Source organism: Coenobita brevimanus, chromosome 96, assembly GCF_032717465.1.
Source record: "Coenobita brevimanus isolate Jiangsu-jjx chromosome 96, ASM3271746v2, whole genome shotgun sequence".
Classification (NCBI taxonomy): Eukaryota; Metazoa; Arthropoda; class Malacostraca; order Decapoda; family Coenobitidae; genus Coenobita; species Coenobita brevimanus.
Genome location: NC_137049.1, coordinates 13,944,624 through 13,966,364, shown reverse-complemented (window position 1 = coordinate 13,966,364; position 21,741 = coordinate 13,944,624). Strand labels below are relative to the sequence as shown.

Here is a 21,741-nt window from a genome sequence, read left to right as displayed (position 1 = left end):
GGAATAGAAAGAGCAGAGCAGCATTAAACCTGACTGGTTTTGGGGGTGTGCAGAGAAGGAATGCAGTGCCAGGAAACGTGACACTCGCACGGGTGAAGAAGACTGCGAACAGACTGAAAAATGGGAAAGCAGGTGGGGTTCATGAGGTGTATGCAGAGATGATTAAGGCTAGTGGAGAGAAATGAGTGTAGTGCTTGTTGGAGATATATAAAAGGGCATGGATGAGTGAAACTGTGCCAGCAGAGTGGAAAAAGGCTGTGATTATACCCCTGTACAAAAATAATTGTGAGCAAAGTGAGTGCGAAAATTCTTGTGGCATAAGTTTATTGAGTGTGGTAGGGAAAGTATATGGAAGAATTATTACAGAAGAAGTAAGAGAGATATCAGAAGTCCTAGTGAGTGATGAACAGGGTGGCTTTAGGAGTGGTAGAGGATGTGTGGATCAAATATTTGCGGTAAGACAGATAGTAGAGAAGGCTTGTGAGAATTACTCTAAGGTGTTGATGGCATTCATGAATCTCATGGATCTGGCAAAAGCATACGACAAAGAAGACAGAGGAGGGTTGTGAAAGGTTTTGCACATGTACAGTGTAGATTGTAAGCCGCTAGATGCCATCAAGAGTTTTTATAATAGTAGTGAAGCATGTGTAAGGGTAAATGGGCATGTATATGAATGATTCACGATTAGTGTGGGGGTGCTACAAGGTTGTTTGATGTCCCCATAGTTGTTCATTATATATATACCTGTAGATGGGGTGATGAGAGAAGTAAAAACACGAGCGATGGAGAGGGGGATGGCATTGGTAATGAATGGTGATGGATGGAATATCTCAGATTTGTTGTATGTTGATGATGCAATGCTACTTACAAATACTGCACAAGAACTTGGTAGACTAGTTCAGAGTTTTGCTAATGTCTGTGAGTGTCGTGCCTTGAGAGTAAATGTAGAAAAGAGTAAAGTGATGGTAATCAAGAGAGAAGGTGAATCCCAGTGTGATGTTACAGTGAATGGAGAGAGACATTAGTGAGAGAGTTCAAATACTTGGGTACAGTGATACAAGAGAGGAAATTTGCAAAAGAAATGCAAAATAGAGTGACACAAAGAAGGAAAGCAGCTGGTGCTATGAAGGCCTTGATAAGAAACAGACATGAGTGTTGCAGTTGCACGAGGCATACATGAAGGAGTGTTAGTGCCAATTTAACATACGGATGTGACTATGGTGTGGCATGAAAATGAAAAGTCAGGAGCAAGAGCAGTGGAGATTGGACTGCTGAGGAATGTATTTGGAGTACAGAGAGTGGATAGGATACGAAGTAATGTGATTCGTGAAGGATGTGGAGTGAAGAAGTCTATGGACACCAGAATTGAAGAGGGTGTACTTAGATGGTATGGTCATGTGGAGAGAATGGATAACAGCAGAGTGGTGAAAAAGTTATATCTGAGCAAATTTGAAGGAGGAAGGAAGCGAGGTAGGCCAAGGAGAGTGTGGAAGGCTATGGTGGATGAGTGTGTGAGGAAGGGAGGTATGAAAGTCGGTGAGGGTAGGGGACTGATGAGAGATCGAGCTGGCAGGGTGAATGTTGTGAGAAGAAGTACATGATCAGGGATTTGGCACCCCTTTTTAACATGACAGCATCCGGATTGGCTCTATCTGACATGTTTATATGAAGCTACCGAATGTGGTGAATGTTTTTCCCGTATCAGATAGAGCCAGGATTCTGGGGGCTTGAATGATGAGTGAATGGAAGCATGGTGTATTGGACTGAGCAAATTTGGGCTGTCTGGACATTGCTACTTCTCACCTTACCCTTGGGTGGGAAAGGTCTGGATGATGATTATGATGATATTGATATATATACACACATGGGAAGTAATTCCATCTTGTGCAGTGTTTGTGATAAGTGGGTGCCTAAGAGATGTATTGGTATTAGAGGTACAGTAATCACTCCAATATCCGACGTAATAGAGCCATAGGCTGTTCCAGATAGTGGTCCTGTCCGGATATTTGGCCCCAGCTTATGAACTTGTACTTATGGACCCTAACACAGAGAAACACCTATACAACTCCCTCTGGACATGCATAGCACCTATTAAAGACCCAAATCACACCAATAAGGCACATAAATGACTGAAATAAATGCAAAAGAAGCATAAAATGAGGGTTTAGAAGTAGGTTCATACAATATTAAACATTCTGGTGACTGGCTCCTGAACTAGTACTTATGGACCCTAACCTAGCCTAACTCAGAAAAACACATTCCTACTGCACATGCATAGCTCCTAACACCCTATTCACACCAATAAAGGACATTAAAGAGTGAAATGAGGTAAGTATAGTATGGAAAAAAGTACAGTATGAAAGATTCTGCCTACTTACATCAAGTCCATGACCACCTCAATGAATAACCGCCTCCTCTCGGACTCTGACAGTAAGAAGGATTTCCTGAAGCACTTGCAGTACACTGTTCCTGAAGTCTTGCACTGAACTTAGTCAATCGCACACAGAAGTCCGTTCTCTTCACAGTGCGCACTCTTGTCTAACTAATGCTCCAGTGTGACTTACTAAGTGTTGCACTTTAACTTTTCCCGTTCTTCTAATAATTTTTCAAAGCCAAAACAAACAAGTCTATTTACGTTAAATTTTGTTTCAATTGAGTCTTTTCTCTCACAACTGTAAATCCTTAACACAACACACTGTTTTTTTCACTGCACAACACTCTAATTTCCTGTGTGGTCTAGTGGAGAAGTTCTTGCTGTTTATTCACTGTCAGAGTCCGAGAGTATCACTGGCAGGTGACCTAGGGGTGCATCGCTGGGTCGTGGTGATGGCGTACCCACTGCAGACGACTCTTAAGACAGCCGCAAACTCACGTCGAGCGGTGACTCCACCGTGGCTGATGTGCTGGGCTGTGGCTCGGAGCATGAGGGCCTGTCTTGGGGAGGCAACGGAGTGGAGCCAGGGCTGGACACAGTGGGGGTCACGGGGCTGAAAAAACTGTCAATGGTTGATTGACGCAAGGAACGACGATTCTGACGATTGATGATGCGCTGCCTGAAAGCACGCACTTCCGTAACTTGAACGCAAAGAGCCAACCCTTGGATGCCTTGAAGTCTAGGGCGTCGTGAAGCCTCACGAACTTCTCAGCAGCAGCCTTCAGCATCGTTCCACGTACCATCACACCAGCAGCACGTTGCTGTCGATATCAAATTAACGTGGATCGGTCGATTTCTGCAAACTTGGGGGTAAACATCACCTTCCTTTCCACGTTGCGTTTGCTTCTCGACGAGAAGTCAGCCATGTACTGCATGAGTTTGTCTCGGGATCTCTTAATATTGAACTAAGTAGACCAGGCCAGGTTAAACTCGCAGAGAATGTGAGAAGAAGACCACCCCGCATCTACTTTCTTCAATATCTCCCATTTCTTCTCCAGAGTCAACACCACTCTCTTCCTTTTCTCAGGTGGCGGGGCCATCATCACACACACTAAGAGGAGGCCTGAGAGCAGCAGGAGTGCCTGCAGCAGGTAAGGCACCACCACAAAAGCGATCATGTGGGCAGCCATAACAACGAGCGTGCACTTGCGGCGAGAGAGAGGCGGAAAGTGGGGAGGATGCAGCGGCTCTCTATCGGACGTCGGAGGAATGACGCGCCACAACAATGCTGTCCCGCGCCGTGCGCGGCAAGTTCAAATTACGGGCGGGAAAAATCCCCCCACCCCCCACCCCTGACCATTTTTGGGAATAATGTATTGGATCCTGGGACGATTATGTCCTGTTAGTGGGGATGTTCGGATATTGGGCGTCCGGATATTAGAGTGATTACTGTGAAGCAATGCTGATTTCATGTGTGCGGTGTGTTGGGGAGAGCAGGTGGAGATTGTCAGGCGTGAAAGGATTGAACTTACTGGTGAGTCTCCTGAGTTCCTGGAAGAGTTTTGTTATTTGGGAGACATGTTATGTGCTGGAGGTGGGGCTGGGGCTAGCTCTGTTGCTAGGGTGAGAAGTGGTTAGAAGAAGTTCTGGAATCTGTTGCCTCTCCTGACATTGAGAGTGCTCTCCCTACATCCTAAGGGATCTTTGTATGTAGCATCTGTTAGGAGTGTAATGCCGTATGGTAGTGAGACTGGGCCGTTAAGGAAGAGGGTATCGCAGGCTCAAACGCACAGAAATAACAATGATTATGTGGATGTGCAGTGTGTCCCTGAGTGCAGTGCCTAGGGTGGCTAGGTTTATGGTGGAAGAGTTGAGAGATAGGATGGGACTGGAGTGTTTTGATGTTGCTATGAGTAGAGGTATATTGAGGTGGTTTGGGCATGTGGAGAGGATGGGGGATGATAATTGGGTGCAGAAAATGAGAAGCATTAATATTGGGGTGGGGTTGTGAGGGGTAGCCCGAGAAAGGCGTGGGGAGAGGTCATAAAGTGTGACCTCGGGGTTATGGAACTATTCAGGGAGGCTGCCAGAGATCAAGCACCATGGAGAGCCACCAATAGGTGACCAAGGCCGACACATGCAAGGATTTTGGAGCCTTCAAAAACGAACGAAACAAAATACAGTATGCACATAATTATGTAATATGGTAGATACGGTTCTCCCTCGTTATAAACGGTGGTTACTCTCCTAAGATTCCGTCATTACACAGATCCTGGTAATTCTGATTTCTTATGTACACCCATATATAATTATTATAGAATTCTTGGACAGCCACTCGTCATATACAAAAGTGATTTTCAGTAATTAAATATCTGTTTCTTTTGTACATTCCACCAAAGCGTTGTCTCATCTGCACTGAATACTTGTTCAGCTGCAGGCACTAAGAATTTTGTTTTTATGAAAATTGTAAGATGAATAATTGAAGTGTTTAAAAAGAAAAGCAGACTACATGCTACATAGCTACAATGAGGCAGACTGGCACTGTCAGCATGCATATTTACATAAACATTTAATTATTGTGTTCAGAAGGATCTATAGGCTTTAAGAATATTTTGTTATTTATTAAGTGAGAGTGCAATACTTAGATGGAAATTATTAGAGATGAAAGCAGGCTACTGACTAGGTACAGTATTCTTAACACAAAGGAAACAGGCTGGCACCACCAGTGTGCATATTTGCGTAAGCACAGTATTTTACTAATATTTTGTAACTTATTAAAAGTGAGTGAGTTGCACAGTTGGAAATGGTGAGAGCCAAAAGCAGGTGACCATTGGGATGGCAAGATGTTGCCAGTGTCTCCCATGGAAATTATAATTAATTCCTATTAGAAAATAACTCTCATTTAGTCAAAACCGTAAAAAAAAAATTCCATTGATAGCGAGGGACTACTGTATTGTATACTGTACAGATTTTTGTATTTATTTTTAATGTATTTGCCATACCGGTGGTGTAGCCATATTAGTGTAATTGGATAAGTGATGATAAAGAAAACCAGGTAGATTGACTGGTGGTCCAGCTGCTGATTGTTTCTGATGTAGAAATGTATGGCTGTTTTATAGATTTTAAGCTTTATACAGTCTTTTTATTTAAAAAGAAACTATTGACTGATGAACAATATTGAGTGGAGATATTGAATGGTAAATGTGTATTTTTGAGAATCACACATGCTGCACTTTCTGTGGGCGTGTTTTTTTTTTTTTTTTTTTTTTTTTTTTTTTTTTTTTTAAGGCTTGCCATCCCCAAATTAAATAGTGCCTTCTTTTCACACTGCAGTGTTTGAATTGATGCAGAATATGGTACCTAATCCCTCTATTGTAAAAAGTCTTCTTGAAGCTGAATAAAATTGTCTCTTCAAATCAGAGTAAAGCAAAGAACACCCTGCTCCCTGGGCAGGAATCCCCATATTGAGGTTGTTGGAAACTACTAGAAAAAAAGAAACTCAGATATGTAATAAGATTTGTAACAATACTTGGTTCTCATCTTTGACTGAAAAAAAAGAATAAGATATAAAATTTCAGGATATCATCAGATTCAGTGTGTTATTTTAATGATGCTTGACCCCACAGGCTTGGTTCTCTGCCGTCATTCCGAAGCAGGCAGATGAAAAAAAAAGGGTGCCCGACATCAAGAATGAAGGTAAACAGAAGGGTAAGAAACAGAAGACTTCCAGTGTCCCAGAACAACAGCTAGACCAGAGACAGAAGACCATTACTTCGTACTCCATGTTCTCTCCTCGTACCAGAACACTGACGGACATCTCTAGTAATGTATCACAGTCAGACCAGGATAGTAAAGGATCAGCACTAAACCAGGATTCCCTAAAGAGAAAGAAGTCCACAGGCTTGGCAGAGGAAGCAAGCAGTTCGGTATGTCACTGGATAAAAGGGATTAAGTAAAGATAAATTTGTGTTTTGTAACTGCATGTATACAGTAGAGAAAGCAGGGTTAGGTTCTGTGTGAGGCAGAAGAAAATAGGGTTAGGTTCTGTGTGAAGCTAAAGAAAGTAGGGTTAGATTCAGGGTGAGGCTGGAGAAAGTAGGGTTAGTTTCTGTGTGTGGCTGGAGAAGTAGGGTTAGATTCTGTGTGAGGCCAATAAAAGTTAGTAAAGTCATCTGAACAAATTTATTTTTTGAATAATAATAGCAGCATGGAGAGCTGCCATTAGATGACCAAGGCCGACGCAAGCAAACATGTTTTAGCCTTTATAAACGACATGATGAAATGATACAACTAACTAAAGAAAAATTCACAACACTCATCACTTGCAGTGCACATTAACACAGGTACCCCCCCCCCAATCATCACACTTACCAATGTATTTTTACCTCACACCCCCTCCACTAAGATCCTTGGAGTGACTTGACACCAGAATCGCCTTCAGAGATGAAGTACACCCACTGAGAAAATTATCGGCACTCTAATAGCGTGATAAAATGTGACACACTGGATGAAAGATCTGAAAACAAACTCCTGAGTTAATGTGCCTGGTTGGTATCCCTGATCTGCTGACCCTTGAGCCTTTATTCATGGTGGCATTGGAGGCTTCGTATCAACCGCTCACCAGGCAAATTGTTTTACTTACTATCACCGTTTTTACGGTACATAAAGGCTTTTAAGTATTAACATTATTTTCGTAAATGTTATAAACGAGGATGTTGATATGTCATGTACAGAATAAGTCGCTAACTAAGAAGTGTTATGAAAGAGTCCGAAGCCATTTGAATATTAACCCTACGTGTGAGTACTCCCTAGTCATAGTGTGCAACTGGCAGCGTTGCCATTTTGGCACGGAAATCGCAATTTCTAGCATAGTGAAACATCATTTAGCACATAATGCATATACAGTCGGTGTGGATTGAGTTGAGAATTTGGCCCTTTGGCCACATAACTGAACACATAACTTAGGCACGCTTACGGGAAATGACAAAAATAGCTCGGGAGAAATTGATTATGTGGCAACATAAGACATAGACATACGCATTGAAATTAACGGTCTTGGATGATATAGTTTTATGGGTTGACATGTATAGCTGCAAGCATTTTCCCACCATCCTTTGAGCCCGTGATCATTTTCTGTGACAGCCCTGGGTACCCCACTGTTGCGCAGCACAGGTAGAGTGTAGAGTGATGTCTTCCTCATCCGCCTCATCCGATTCCGTCCCTCCACGCATGGGGCCAGTTGCATCACTGACCCCCGCAAAAGTTCTGCCCTTACTGCTGGGGAAAGGGCGCAGTGACAGTGCTGTCAGTCATGCCTTGGATGATATAGTGTCCTCACATACTGTGAGTGAGAGTACTTCTTCTTAACCCTTAGGCACACCAATGACAACCTGGGTCTTCATGCGTTTGTCAACCTCTGACATCAGTATGACGACTTTGCCCGTCATCTGATGTAATCTCTAAACAAATATTTAGGGAGTCGTCATTTTTGTTGGATGACGGGCAAAAGTGGGCGGAGCTAAGCCTGCCATAGTTGGTGCATGTGTGCTCACTTGGTTTGCTTGGCTCAGTGTGGTGTAAGGTTTCTCATAGGTAGGATGTACACTTCTTGACCACCCACCGAACATTTATGCTCCTTTTTCTCATGTATATATGCGGCGTTATTATTTAAGAAAATACAACAAATGATGCGTTATTGGAAAGGAAAATTATTCTGCTAGGTGTTGAAACAAAAAATATTATTACAGTAAAACTCCTACAATTCGTCATAATTCAAGTCGGAAACCTCTACAACTCGGGAAGGCTCCAAAATATTCATTTAAAAAATCTATCTATCTATCTATTGCCAGACGCCTCAATCCCGTTTGGGGTGGCCACAAACAAATCGCCTCCAAGTCGCCTTGTCCCCCGCCATTTCACTGCCCTGCTCCCAACTCACACCCCCCTCTCTCATATACCTCTCCACCCCATCCCTCCATCTCATCCTCGGCCTCCCCCTCCCTCTTCTCCCCTACACCTCACTCACATACATTCTCTTCGTCACTCTTTCACCCTCCATCCTCTCCACATGGCCAAACCACCTCAGTGTGTTCCTCATAACGCTTGCTATCACATCCACATCCACACCACAACTTATATCCTCATTCGTCAGCCTGTCTCTCCATGTGACTCCACAGGCTCCTCTTAAATAACTCATTTCCACTGCTCTCACTCTTGACTTGTGTCCTTCCAACAATGTCCAAGCTTCACTTCTGTACGTTAGAGTTGGTATCACAATACTGTCATGTAGCAACTTTTTCACTTCCATGCTCACTTCCCTGTTTCTTATCACTGCTTTCAAAGAACCAGCAAAAATGCACACGTGAGAGGAAGAGAGTCGGCAAAAATTCCCCCAACTCGGTAAGATCCCGAGTTGTACAGTAATGTTTAAGTGTTTAGTGTTTAGTTCCCCAGTACTGTATAGTACAAGTGATAAATACATTACAGTAATGACCATTATATTTTTAATTGTGCTTTACATAGTGTACAGTGTCAAGTACAGTACAGTAAAGGTGTGCCCCAAAGTGATCTTGAGCCCCCCCTGACACCTCCAAAAACTACCAAAAGCCCTCCTCCATGCCTGGAATACATCCTACAACTGCATGGAATCATGGTAAGGCAGCTTTTACTGTCTGTTGTGTGTGTGCTGGGGGGGGAACTTAAAGTTCATCCCTGCAACTCAGCAAATAGGCTAACTCGACAAGGTTTGCACATGTATTATGCCGAGTTGTAGAGGTTTTACTGTACTTCTTGAATAGTGTGGTAGGTGGGGGTGCTCACCATCCACTCACTTGATGTAGTGCTGCTCTCAGGTGTCTGCCCTTTCCTTTCCTCCATCCTACTTTCCATCCATCCTCTTCTGTCCTTCTTTCCTTCATTCTTTCCTCTTCTTCTGCCTGCGGGTGACTTTACACTCCCTCTTGTGTCTTTCTTTCCCTCATTCTTTCCTCTTCCTTCTGCCTGTGGGTGACTCTACACTGAATGACAGGCCAAATGGTTTCCTGTACACCAGGAAACCATTTACTACTGTGGGTGGTAACCATATAACCAAATTTTGGCGCCTGGTGGTTTAGTGAGTAATAACGCTGCTCCAATCGGATTGAGCTGGTGAAGGTTTATATCCAAGGGATGGTTGGGGTTTTATTGCTCACATGATACCACTCAGGGATGAGTGAGGCTGGTTTCTCTCATCTTAAATGCCAGGACCAACTTGCCTAGCCCCGGGCCTCTACACTTCTCATGGGGCAACGTAGGATTTGATGATGGATAGATGAATGGAATAGTGTTTTTTTTGGCGAATATTTTTTTAAAGGATGGCGTAAAACTTTAGCATGTCAGCTAACTTCTGCTCACTTTTTTTGCATTTTATTTTATATATATTGTCTTTTTGGACAATGTACGACAGAGCAAAACTCTTTAGCTTCAAAATGAGACCAAAGTGGCCTTTCTATGATGAATAGTAGCTTTCCTACGAGCGTTAGAAATAAAATATCTTTACGCGACTGTTCTGAAATCTCTCGAGCAAGAGTTACGTGCACAGCCAGAATTTACACTCCTCCTTTTACGGGATAGGGTTATGGGAGATGTTATAAGGAGAATGAACTTTCTTGCCCTCTGACCCCTTCCTGTTTTCAGATGCCTGAGAAAGCTCTCAAACTGCTGCAGGAGGAGGGTGGGGCCTTCGACAGTGATGAATTCACTAAAGAAGAGGAGGTTGATGACCCAGCATACGGGGCAGGTGAGCGTGGATTTGGCAGTCATTTGGGAAATAAACACCGACAAGCCATCTCATCGTCACTCTCGCAGCCTGGTTGCCGCCGTCTTGCCATCGAACATCCAGCATCACCTCATCCTAGTATTCAGTGGCCAAATCACCACAACTGGGCCCTTCAAGAGTGGAATTTTCCACACGGGCCTCACGTGGCATAACTCAACAGGCAGCGTCCCTAGGGAAGCCCCGCATCAGGTGAGTCATCACCCCCAAACTCCCCCACCTACCACACCTCTCCCTGTCCTTCCCCCTCACCACCTGCCCATGGGTGTGCACACACTCAGAAAAGACGTGCTTGCCATGGAAAATGGCCTATTCTACCAGGTGTCGGCAGTTGATATCTTTGTGTGGGAGGAAGGAGGAGGATTTGAGCCCTCTGTGCCTGTTTTCGTTGAGGAAGGAGCAGGTGTTCAGGAGGATGAGCTTCACCCCCAGGTCCTAGGCTATAAGCAATACTTTCAGGGCAATATTTACCCCTGCAGTTATGCAACACCTGGTGGATCAAATTAATTTCCACCAGGCTATGAGCGTGCAGTGGTTGGACGTGCCTGCCAGCGAAAGCTGGCACATGAGGGACTGGATATCTGTGGAGGTGGGGGAGTTGTTTGTGTGGCTAGTCCTTACCATGTTGATGGCGCACACAAGGAAACATGCTCCATGACAATTGGTCGGTTGATGAACACATGGGCACACCTGTTTTCAGTAAGCATATGGCCTGTGACAGGTACCTGGCAATCCTAAGGTCCCTTCATTTCAACAGAAATTATGGGCCTTCACTGAATGACAGGTTATGGAAGATTAGACCCATCCTTACCATGCTCAAGGAGTCATTTTCCATGGTTTTCCGTCCTTTTCAGAAAGTGGTTATTGATGAGTCGCTGGTGTTATTCTGGAGCAGGTTGGCATTAATTAGTATGTGCCATCCAAGCGTCACCGCTTTGGACTAAAATTCTTTGTCTTTTGTGACTGCAAAACTGGATGTGTGCTTGATGTGATAGTTTCTTCGGCTACAGATACTGATATACAGTAAAACCTCTACAACTCGGCATAATACATGTGCAAGCCGATCAGCCATAACAGTAGTGGTCTTACCTGATGTTGGCGGGATAGTGGCTGCTTCCACAGGGCTCCCAACTTTGTTGGGCATACCTTTCCCTTTAGAAGCTTTTTCCCTCCCAGCCACCTTGGACTGCTTGACCTGCTGGGTGACGGCCTCATCAGGGGAACCGGCGCTCCGTGGGGAGACATCACGGGTCCTCTTGTTTACAGTGGTGGAGGCTTCCATAGCTTGTGAAAGTCCCGTACCGCCCGTATCCGGGGCATCGCTCTCCATTCCACTAATGTCACTCCTCCCCAATTCTCTCAATTATACACCTCTACGACTGGCAGGATTGGCTAAACACGTCCGACCCGAGCGAGAGGCAGGCAGAGAGTCCCCCTTTTGGATTCGTTTTGAGATTCATGTAACGTAAATTATTTTATTGTAATTAATAAATTTACAGTTCTTTTTTTGAGCTTAATGTAATTTAAACTCGTGTTTTATTTCTCCACATTAAGCTTACTGTAATTTACTGCTCCTGGTTTACACAAACTCCTTACATTATTCACGACTGGTATTTAAACCAGTTCTTGTGTATCAGACTTATATCCTTTGTGCCAGCCAGGAGTTAAGCACTGGTAAGAACCTGTCCATTATTATTAGCATTAGTTATTGATTGTCAGGGGTGAAGTCACTTTCTCAAGAGGCTAGCAGTACTAACAAACAGCACTTGTGAGCGATTAGACTCTGCTGTGTATTGTTGAGAAAGTTTATAAATTCTCGTCCTTAGAGAATCGGCGAAGTAAGCCGGGATAAAGTAAAACTTACTACTTGATTTTCACAAGTTAATTCCTTGTCTTTACTTTCGAGTAATATCAGCAATTTTTAATTCCCAAATTCACATCCCCCCGTGACATCTGGCGACCTCATTCCAGGATATTAACTCCTAGCTCTAAAGTTATTAATGAAATAATACTCACTCACACCTAGGTATTTGTTATCATTGAAGTCTATAGGCATTATCTTACTGGTGGTTATTGATTCATTTCTATTAAGTTTATGTAATAGTTTTCCTAGTCAGTTGCATTTTTTAAAATTTTCTTTCTTTTCCAGTTTAACTAGATAAGACTGGTCACCACCAGCCTGTTACTATATTCTTTACTTTTGATTATTACCATTTCTCTGTGAAACAGCAGTCAGTACTCAGTCTTGAGTCCACTCGATCTTAGTTGAGTTAGCATCATGGTTACTAACATATATGTACAGGAAGCCAAAGATATGGGGCTTACTGACCCCAAGGAAATCAAAGATTATGTTCTCTCACGGTACACTTAAGAACAGCAACGCGAAAGTGATGCCGGTGAAGAGCGTAGAATTCAATGCGAACATGAGCGAGAACAGCGCGAATACGAGAGAGAGCAGGGCGAGGAACGTGAGAGAGAGCGCAAATACGAGTGAGAACAACGCGAGAGAGAACGTGAACACGAACATGCCGAGCACGAGGCACGTGAGAAACATGAACTTGAGATGCTGAAGCTCAAGCGAGACTCCTTGGCTTCAGGCACAGGTGGTGCAGCTGACCCGAACTCTATGAGTGCTCTCCCAGCGCATGTTCTGACAACCCTACGCCTCAAGCTTCCTTCATACCATGAAGACGAGCGAATCGAGCCATTCATAGCTCGTTTCGAAGACATGGTGCAACTGTACCAGCTGGATGAGGCAGCTAAGCGGCTCCAGTTTCTTAACTTGTTTGAGGGCCCTGCCCTTGATATTCTCCACAGAATTCGTGGAGACAATCTCACATATGAGATGATGAAGGCTGCACTCATCAAAGCGTACGGTCTCACACTTTACAATGCCAGGAGTCAGTTTATGAGGGCGCATCTACAAGAACAGGAGACTGCTGTTCAGTTCCTCGACCGTCTTTATTGCTTACTGAGTTGAGTGGATGGAGAAAGATGAAACCCCTCGCACGCGCGAGAGGGGATAATTGACCTTATGCTGCGCACGCAGCTAGAAAAGTCGTGGCCTGCTGAGCTTATGGCTTGGCTTAAGATCTGCCAAGTAAGGGATGCCAGCCAAATGGTGGAAAAGGCTGATGAATTCTTCACTGCGTACGGGTACCAAACTCATAAGCAACAGACCTGGAACAGGAAAGCCGACAAGTCTGGGAAGCCATTTCAGACTGAACCCCAGCATCAAGGCCATTCTCAGAATAATGGCCAAGGTCCAAACAAACTGCAGAAGAAGGACCAGGGGCAAAATATGCAGAAACCCGATTGGAAGGGGCACAACAAGTACCCTAACCAGCAGCAGTATCAGCCACTCAATCAACAGTTGGGGCAATCCTTTCCAGCACCAGCCCCAGTGTATCGGAGACAGGAGGCAAACGCAGCCTTCATTCCTGAACAGCAGTATGGTGGTGTCGTCCCTAGCAGCACAGGTACTTCCCCACAGTTCACTAGTCCCCCAGTGACAGTGAACCCTCCTCCACAGGTGTTCAATGCTCCATCTTCCTAGACAGTGAGTATGACCCCTCAGGTATCTAATTCTCAGGGCACCATGTTTGCTGCATCGTTCATTCAGCAGCCTCACCAGTGGCTGGCTGCTTCCTCTACAGGCCCTCCCACAGGTAACAGTGCCTTCCTTGTTCAGCCAGGGTTTGTGGGAGGCATTCCTGTAAAGGGCCTGAGAGACAATGGTTCCTCTGGTTGCTCTGTCAGGCTGTGTCTAATTCTGCCTGAGGAGTACACAAGTCAACAGATCCAAGCTTAGCTTATTGATGTATCAGTGAGATTGTTCCCTGAGGCACGTATCCAGGTGGCATCTCCATTTTTGACTGGTATGACACTTGCAGTTGTCATGCCAGAACCTTTGTTTGACCTAACAATAGGCAACATACCAGGTGCCAAGTATAGTTGCACCGTAGATGATGCTACTCAGACTTTGGCTGCAATAACACGAGCCATGGCCGAGGCTCCAAACTGTGTCACCCCAGTGACCATTGCATTGCCACAAGATCTGATTTATAGTCAAGATGTTGTCCAAGAACAACACTCGGACCCGACACTTGTTGCTGTGCCGAAGAAGCAAAAGGGTAAAGTGATTAAGTATTCACGGGGAAGTCAACCCAGGTTCCTTTGTAAAAAGGACGGCTCTACCGTGAGTCATGAAAACTCAGGATGAGGTTCGACTGCAGTTTGTCGTTCCCGCAAAGTTTCGCTAAGCAGTGTTAGAATGGGGTCATTGTTCAGCGTCAGGAGGTCACATGGGGAAAAAGAAAACTCAGGGCCGTATCCATGCTGACTTTTTCTGGCCAGTAAAAAGATACTCAGTAACTGACAAGAAAGCCATGGCAGTAGTGAGTGCATGTAGATTTTTCAGCCACCATTTGTGGTGCAAACCCTTTTCCATCATTACTGATCATAGACCATTAACCACCATCTTTAAGAAAAAGACTAAATGCCCATGTATGTTGTGTTATTTGTTGGAGATAAGAGACTATGATTTTGTGATAAAATATAAAAAGAGTGTGAATCATTATGTCCCAGATGCTTTGAGTAGACCAGTAGGAGCTATTGAGGACACCTCAGATATAACACAATCTAATGCGGAATTTCGGTGGCTGGGCCTTACGGTGGACAGTGTCCAAGAAGCCCAGACAGCAGACCTGAGGTGGAGGCAGGTAATTCAGTATTTAGAAGCAGGTGAGTTACCCAGGAAGTTGTCTGGTAATCGTCCCATTTACGCTTTCAAAATGAACAAGGAGATTCTGTATGTGCGAAGAGAAGAAATGGGAAAGTCTAGATTGCGCCTGGTAGTACCCAAGTCTTTGGTTTCTATTGCCTGTTCAATTGTTCATAACCCTTCACACCTAGGTGAACGCAAGACGGTAGCCAAGGCAAGACTGTTTTTCTATTGGCCATCTCTACTGACCGATGTGCAGCATTTTGTTAAATCATGCAAGTCATGTCAGCAGTTCAAGGGTCACGGGAAGATTGTGCACAATTTTAAGGAACTGTCACCAGTAGATGATAATGGTCAGAGGGTTGCGATAGATCTAACAGATTTGCATAATAGTAGGAGTGGTCACAGTTATTGTCTCACACTGATAGACCATTTTTCAAGGTATCTACACATCTATCCCCTACGTACAAAATCCACCAGAGCCGTAGCTGAAGAATTTAAGAAGGGCATCTGTAGGTATGGCAGGCCACAGGTAGTTACCATGGATAACAGAGGAGAATTCACCAGTGCTGAGTTTAGAGATTTTTGTAGGAGAGCCGGGATTAAGCAAGGACTCCGTCTCCCCTACCATCCCCGAGGAAATTCAGTTATTGAGAGAGCGCATAGGACCTTAACCCCCCCCCCCATCCTGACGTTTTCTGGGCAGTGGTACGCCCCAGTCCCGACATTTTTGGACCTTTTTTTTTTTTTGGCTAAAAAATCCGCTTTTGGTGAGAAACATCAAAAATTCATAGAGAAATCGCTCACCTGAGGTTTAAAATACTCAATCCAGGTAGGAGTATCTCCTTACCTTACAGGGTTTTCTATCAGGCTGGCTGCAAAGAAAACGAGTTCTATGGGAGGATAACTATTCCACACCACTCATAAACGGTATTTATTTATTTATTTGGTACGAATTTATATGTAGTACGAGAGTATATTGGTTTTCAAACGGTAATATAGGCATTATAAGCATTGTTTCACTCACTAACTCATCACCATTCCTGACCTTTTTTTGCCACATTACCTGATCATCATTTCTGACTGTTTCTTCCTCTAATGTTTGTCCTCCACATTGTCATCGATTGGGGAATCACTCTGGCCCTGAATTTCGTACCGTGGCATGACATGGCCTTACTGGCCAGGTCACTGATAACAGGTGAATTGCAGAGAAAAGGGCATGCAGGAGGGAGGAGGAGGTCATGCTGGGTAAGGCATTGTCCCTGCCTGGCATCTTGTAGAGGAAGGTGTCCCGTGTATACGTGCCAAAAATCACTCACGAAAATTGAAAATTGTGCAAATTAGGGACCTTGCAATGTTGCCGCGTTAATTTACGTCTCTGGGATATGAGTGCACATCATGTGAGGACGTGAATTCACATCTCCGGGACGGGGCGGATTAAAGACAGTACTGGAATCTTGAGCCAACAACACCCAAATATGTGGCCCATGCACCTGTGCGACACTGAGAAAGCATTGAACGAAGCAGAGCATACGTCCCGAGGTACATCACATTCTTTGCTTTTTATGGATGTCATCCAAATCACGATAGGAGATCTGCAGGTGCCTACTGATGAAGACTGTGTAGAGAAAATAAATGTCAAACAGATGCTCAAGAAGACACAATGTCAGATGACAGCAGGATATCTTAACATGGCAAATGAGGAACATAGGAATGATTCTCTAGAAGCAGGTGAATTAGTTTGGATCTATGTCGAAGAGTGCTTGCCTGGTACGGCATCAAAGCTAGTCACTTCTTTCCATGATAAGTAATTTCCCCTTAGTACTGTTCTCATTTCTCTTTTCATGAGAAAATCTTGCATCCAACAATACAGATTGCCTTGAATTCCTCCTTCATGGTACAGTTTCCATAAAAATCTTTGGTGTGGTACTGTGTCAAATGCTTTCTTGAAATCTAAATAGATACTGTCCACCCATCCTTCTCTTTCCTGTAATGTGTCTGTTACTCTGTCATAGTAGCTCAACAGATTAGTAACACGTGATTTTCCTTTTCTGAAACCAAACTGTCTTTCTGTTATCATACTGTGTTCTTCTAGGTGATTTACCCAAGCTTTTCTTATAAGCTTTTCTAATACCGTGCTTACAACACTGGTCAGTGATACTGGTCGGTAGTTAAGTGGATTCTGTCTATTCCCTTTCTTGAATAAGGGAACAATGTTTGCTTTCTTCGAAATATCAGGTAGTTTACCTTGACTCAAGGATTTCTTGAAAATAAAAAATAATGGTTTACTTAACTCCTTTGCACATTCACGTAGCACCCAAAACGAAATTTCATCAGGACCATTTCCTTTTCCTTTGTCTAATTTACTTAACTCCTCCTGCATTTCTTTTTCTGACATTTGTATATCTGGTAGTATGTGTGGGCATGCATGTTCCACATAATCCCTCTCAAAATTTTTTTTATCTGTAAAAACTGATTAGAAATTCTTGTTTAGTGCTTCACAAATATCCTTCTCTTGTGTACAGAGGATCCCTTCATCCGTAATTGATTGTATCTTATCTTTAACTTTGGTTTTGCTTCTGATGTAGCTGTAAAATAGCTTAGGTTGATCACTACTTTTATTTATGATATCCTCCTCAAACTGTTTTTGGGCTCCCCTCCTTATTTTTGTATAATCGTTTCTTGCCTGTTTGTAATTATTATATGCCCTTTCACTATTGTGTCTTCTGTATCTATTCTTGAACAAATCTCTTTTTTCTTTTGATTTTTTACATTCCGTATTGAACCATTTTTTTATTTTATTTTCTGCTTCTTTGTGCTGTGGGATGTACATCTGGACTCCTATTTCATAAAGTTCACAGAATTTTTCATATATAGCTTTTAAATCTTGTCCTCTAAGCTCCTTTTCCCAAGCATTTTCTAAGAAGTACTTCTTTAGGTCATGATACTTTCCCTTTTTTAGTTTAGGCTCTTTTTGTAACTTTCATTGCTGTTAACTATGTAATATGCAATCCTGAAATTGCAGTTTAGTACTGCATGGTCGCTTTTGTCAAATGGAGGGTGATATATTAAATTGTCAGTATCATTTTCTTGCCTATTAAATATGAGATCTAGCATTGAGGGCACATCAAGGCCTCTTTTTCTGGTGCTTTCCCTTACATGTTGCATTAGGAAACACTCTTGCACAAGATCCAGGAGCTTTTGGTCCCAACAGTTTTCTTGGCTTATTATACCTCGATTATTCCAATTTATATTTGTATTAAAATCTCCAGTTAGTATAATTCTTTTCAATTTCTCTTCCATCTTATGTAGTAATGCTCTTAAACTCTGAATTGTACTCTCCACCAGGTCCTCATATTCGTCTCTTTCCCATGTGTTTGATCTGGGTGGCATGTACAAATTGGCTACAATTACTTTCCCTTCAGATGTATTTATCTCTGCTGCAATCAGTTCTACTTGTGAGGGTATATCTAATTCAATTTCTTTGACTTTTAGATTTTTCTTAGTTAATATTATAATTCCTCCTCCTTTTTTTAAGTTCCTATCCCTTCTCCATATATTATATTCCTCTAAGTTTAGGATGTCATTTGATATCCTTGGTGTTAATTTTGTTTCAGTTAGGCATATTATATGTGGTTCATTTTCTCTGACATAATCATTCATCTCTAATAATTTAGATGACATTCCATCCACATTTGAGTACATCAACTTAATTATCTACTTTACATATCTGTCATGATTTGGTTCTACTACCTTCCTCCTTTTTATTCCCTCCTGTTTATGTACCACTTTCATACCTGCAATCCAATTACTTTGTAAAAAAATGTATTCTTCTCCTCTGATCTTCCCTCATTTTTTGTTTTTGCTTCCTCCCTCTTCTCTTTCAGTAATTCCAGTTCCTCTTGTTTTAGGCATCTTTTTATCCATACATTTTTGAACTCCTCTTTTTCCATAAGATTCTTTGCATTTTTTTGTATCTCCTCCACGGTGTTTACACTCTGGAAGTTTACCTTTAGAGGTCTTGACTTGCTTTTCTCGTATTTCCCTAACTTTTTGTGTTCCTCTATGTCTTTACTACAGATTTCCTCTGATACTTCTTTCAATTTGCCCATTACATTTGCCATCTCCTTTTTGTCTCTTGAGATCTTGTTTTTTACTTCTTCCTCTTCTATACCAGCAATTACTATAGATTTGTTAATATCTACTGAATCTCTGACTAACTTAGGATTGTTCTGGATTATTCTTTTCACTTCCTTTTTAATGCTTTTTTCTTCCACCCTTGTTTCCAAGTCTTTCATTACTTTCACCATTTCAGCATAAGTGGTTTCCACATCATTTTTGTAGCTTTGCACAGCTTCATTCACCTGTGTTATCTTCTCCTCAATGTCACTGCTCTGGTCTATCACTCTGCCTACTTGCCTAATTGTCTCTGTATCATTTTTAAACTCTTCCATAATACTCTCGTGGTTGACTATTGTACTTGCTATCTTTCTATCTATTGCCAGACGCCTCAATCCCGTTTGGGGTGGCCACAAACAAATCGCCTCCAAGTCGCCCTGTCCCCCGCCATTTCACTGCCCTGCTCCCAACTCACACACCCCTCTCTCATATACCTCTCCAACCCATCCCTTCATCTCATCCTCGGCCTCCCCCTCCCTCTTCCCCCCTCCATCTCACTCACATACACTCTCTTTGTCAGTCTTTCACCCTCCATCCTCTCCACATGGCCAAACCACGTCAGTGTGTTCCTCCTAACGCTCCCCATCACATCCACATCAACACCACAACGTTCCTTTATATCCTCATTCGTCAGCCTATCTCTCCATGTGACTCCACAGGCTCCTCTTTAATAACTCATTTCCACTGCTCTCACTCTTGACTTGTGTCCTTCCAACAACGTCCAAGCTTCACTTCCGTACGTCAGAGTTGGTATCACAATACTGTCATGTAGTAACTTTTTCACTTCCATGCTTACTTCCCTGTTTCTTATCACTGCTTTCAAAGAACCAGCAACCTTTCTTCCCTGCTGTACCCTTTCAAGCACTTCATCCTCCAAACCTCCGTCCTTACTCATCACACTACCCAAGTACTTAAACGTACTCACATTGTCAATTCCGCACCATCCAACCTCGCTGTACATTCACTGACTTCACCTATCTCAAAGACCATCACTTTACTCTTCCCTACATTCACCTCCAGATTCCGTTTCTTACACACTCTCCCAAACTCATCCACCAAGCCTTGCATCTCCCCTTCGTCTTCACTCAACAACACAGTATCATCTGCAAACAACAGTACAGGGAGTTTCCAAACACTATCCTCTCTCACCAGGGCCACTCCAACATCCACTACCCTACCTAGTACCTCTTTTATTACCCCATCCATGTACAGATTGAACAACCATGGAGACATGACACATCCCTGTTTCAAACCAACTTTCACTAATATTCCTTCTAAGTGTACCCACTTCAACTGTTAGCTCATCTATGGTTGTGCCTTTCTTGTTGACTTCCTTTCCTAATTTTTCTATTTCTTCCTTTTGCAAGTGCATCTGTTTCTTAATTTCATCAACCTCATTTTGAAAAGCCGTCTCTAACTTGTGTACTCGTTCCATCAGTTTATTGTGGGTCTCCATTTCAACCAGTTCTTGGTAGAAATCATCATCCTGCTTTCTACCTTTATCCCTTTTCTTTTCCAAATATGCTTTACTAAAGTATGTGGTCATTTTGCAGTACTAAAAGCGCATATAGTACTTACATTCCCTGGGGCAGATTGTAGACTAACCAACGATCAGCTGATTATGCACATTCTTGCGCTGCTTTGTTTACTTTTCTGTTTGACCAAGTCTTACTTAAAACTTCTTCTTTTTTATATTAGAACACCATTTAGTCTAACCTTATACAGCGCTTGACTCATATAAAGATACTTATTTAGGTAATGCCGCTGGTCAAGTTGGCCAGGTATAGGGTGGTGGCAACATAAGTCTGCTCTTTCTCGGTGTGTGTGTGTGTGTTTGTATTTACCTATTTGTAGTATACAGGAACTGAGCAATGCTCGTGTTGTCCTGTCTCCATATCCATATTTATCAAGTCTACACACATGAATGTTTTTCTCATGCACCACCTCTATGCCTAAGTCGTTCCAAATATTTAAGTATTTACCTAATATACCTAATTGTGATATACACAGAATGCACTATGCTCGTGGGCTCCCGTCGCTGTCTCTCAATAAGTCAAATTTAGCTTTAAACTCGTTTAAGTTTTTAGACTGGACGATCTCTTTGTCCAGGCTATTCCATAAGTCTATACTTCTGTAAGGAAAGCTATATTTCTTGATATCCTTCAAGCAAGCTTGACTTTTTCAATTTCATTCCGTGTCCTCTTGTTGCTCTCTTATCCCATACAAACAGATCTTCTTTGTCAATTTTATCTACTCCCACCATGGTCCTGAACACTGCAATCATGTCTCCCCTCTTTCTCCTTTCCTCTAAGGAAGGCAAATCCAGTTTTTCCAGCCTCTCTCTGTATGACAGGTCTGCCAGACTGGGGACCATCTTGGTTGCTGTTCTTTGTATTCTCTCAATCTTGTTTATATCTTTCTTTTTGTGTGGGGACCACACTACCACTGCATATTCTAACCTGGGGCGGATCATGGCCACTATCAATTTTTTCATCATCTCCTCATCCATATAATGAAATGCTACTCTTATGTTAGTCAAGAGTTTATAAGTCTCTCCAACTATCTTGTTAATGTGCTTTTCTGGTGACAAACTATCTTGGACCAGCACTCCCAAGTCTTTCTCTTCTCTCATTTTTGTGATTAATTCATTAC

At 42.8% G+C, this 21,741-nt stretch overlaps 1 protein-coding gene across 1 annotated transcript in view; it reads left to right on the top strand.

Moving 5' to 3' along the window:
* The window catches only part of LOC145413461 (uncharacterized), a 319,141-nt gene that overhangs the window by 178,691 nt on the left and 118,709 nt on the right, over nucleotides 1–21,741 (top strand). The window contains exon 4 of the mRNA XM_080283160.1: nucleotides 6,001–6,300. Coding sequence (XP_080139286.1) covers nucleotides 6,001–6,300 — 300 coding nt within the window. The remainder of the gene's footprint in view (nucleotides 1–6,000; nucleotides 6,301–21,741) is intronic.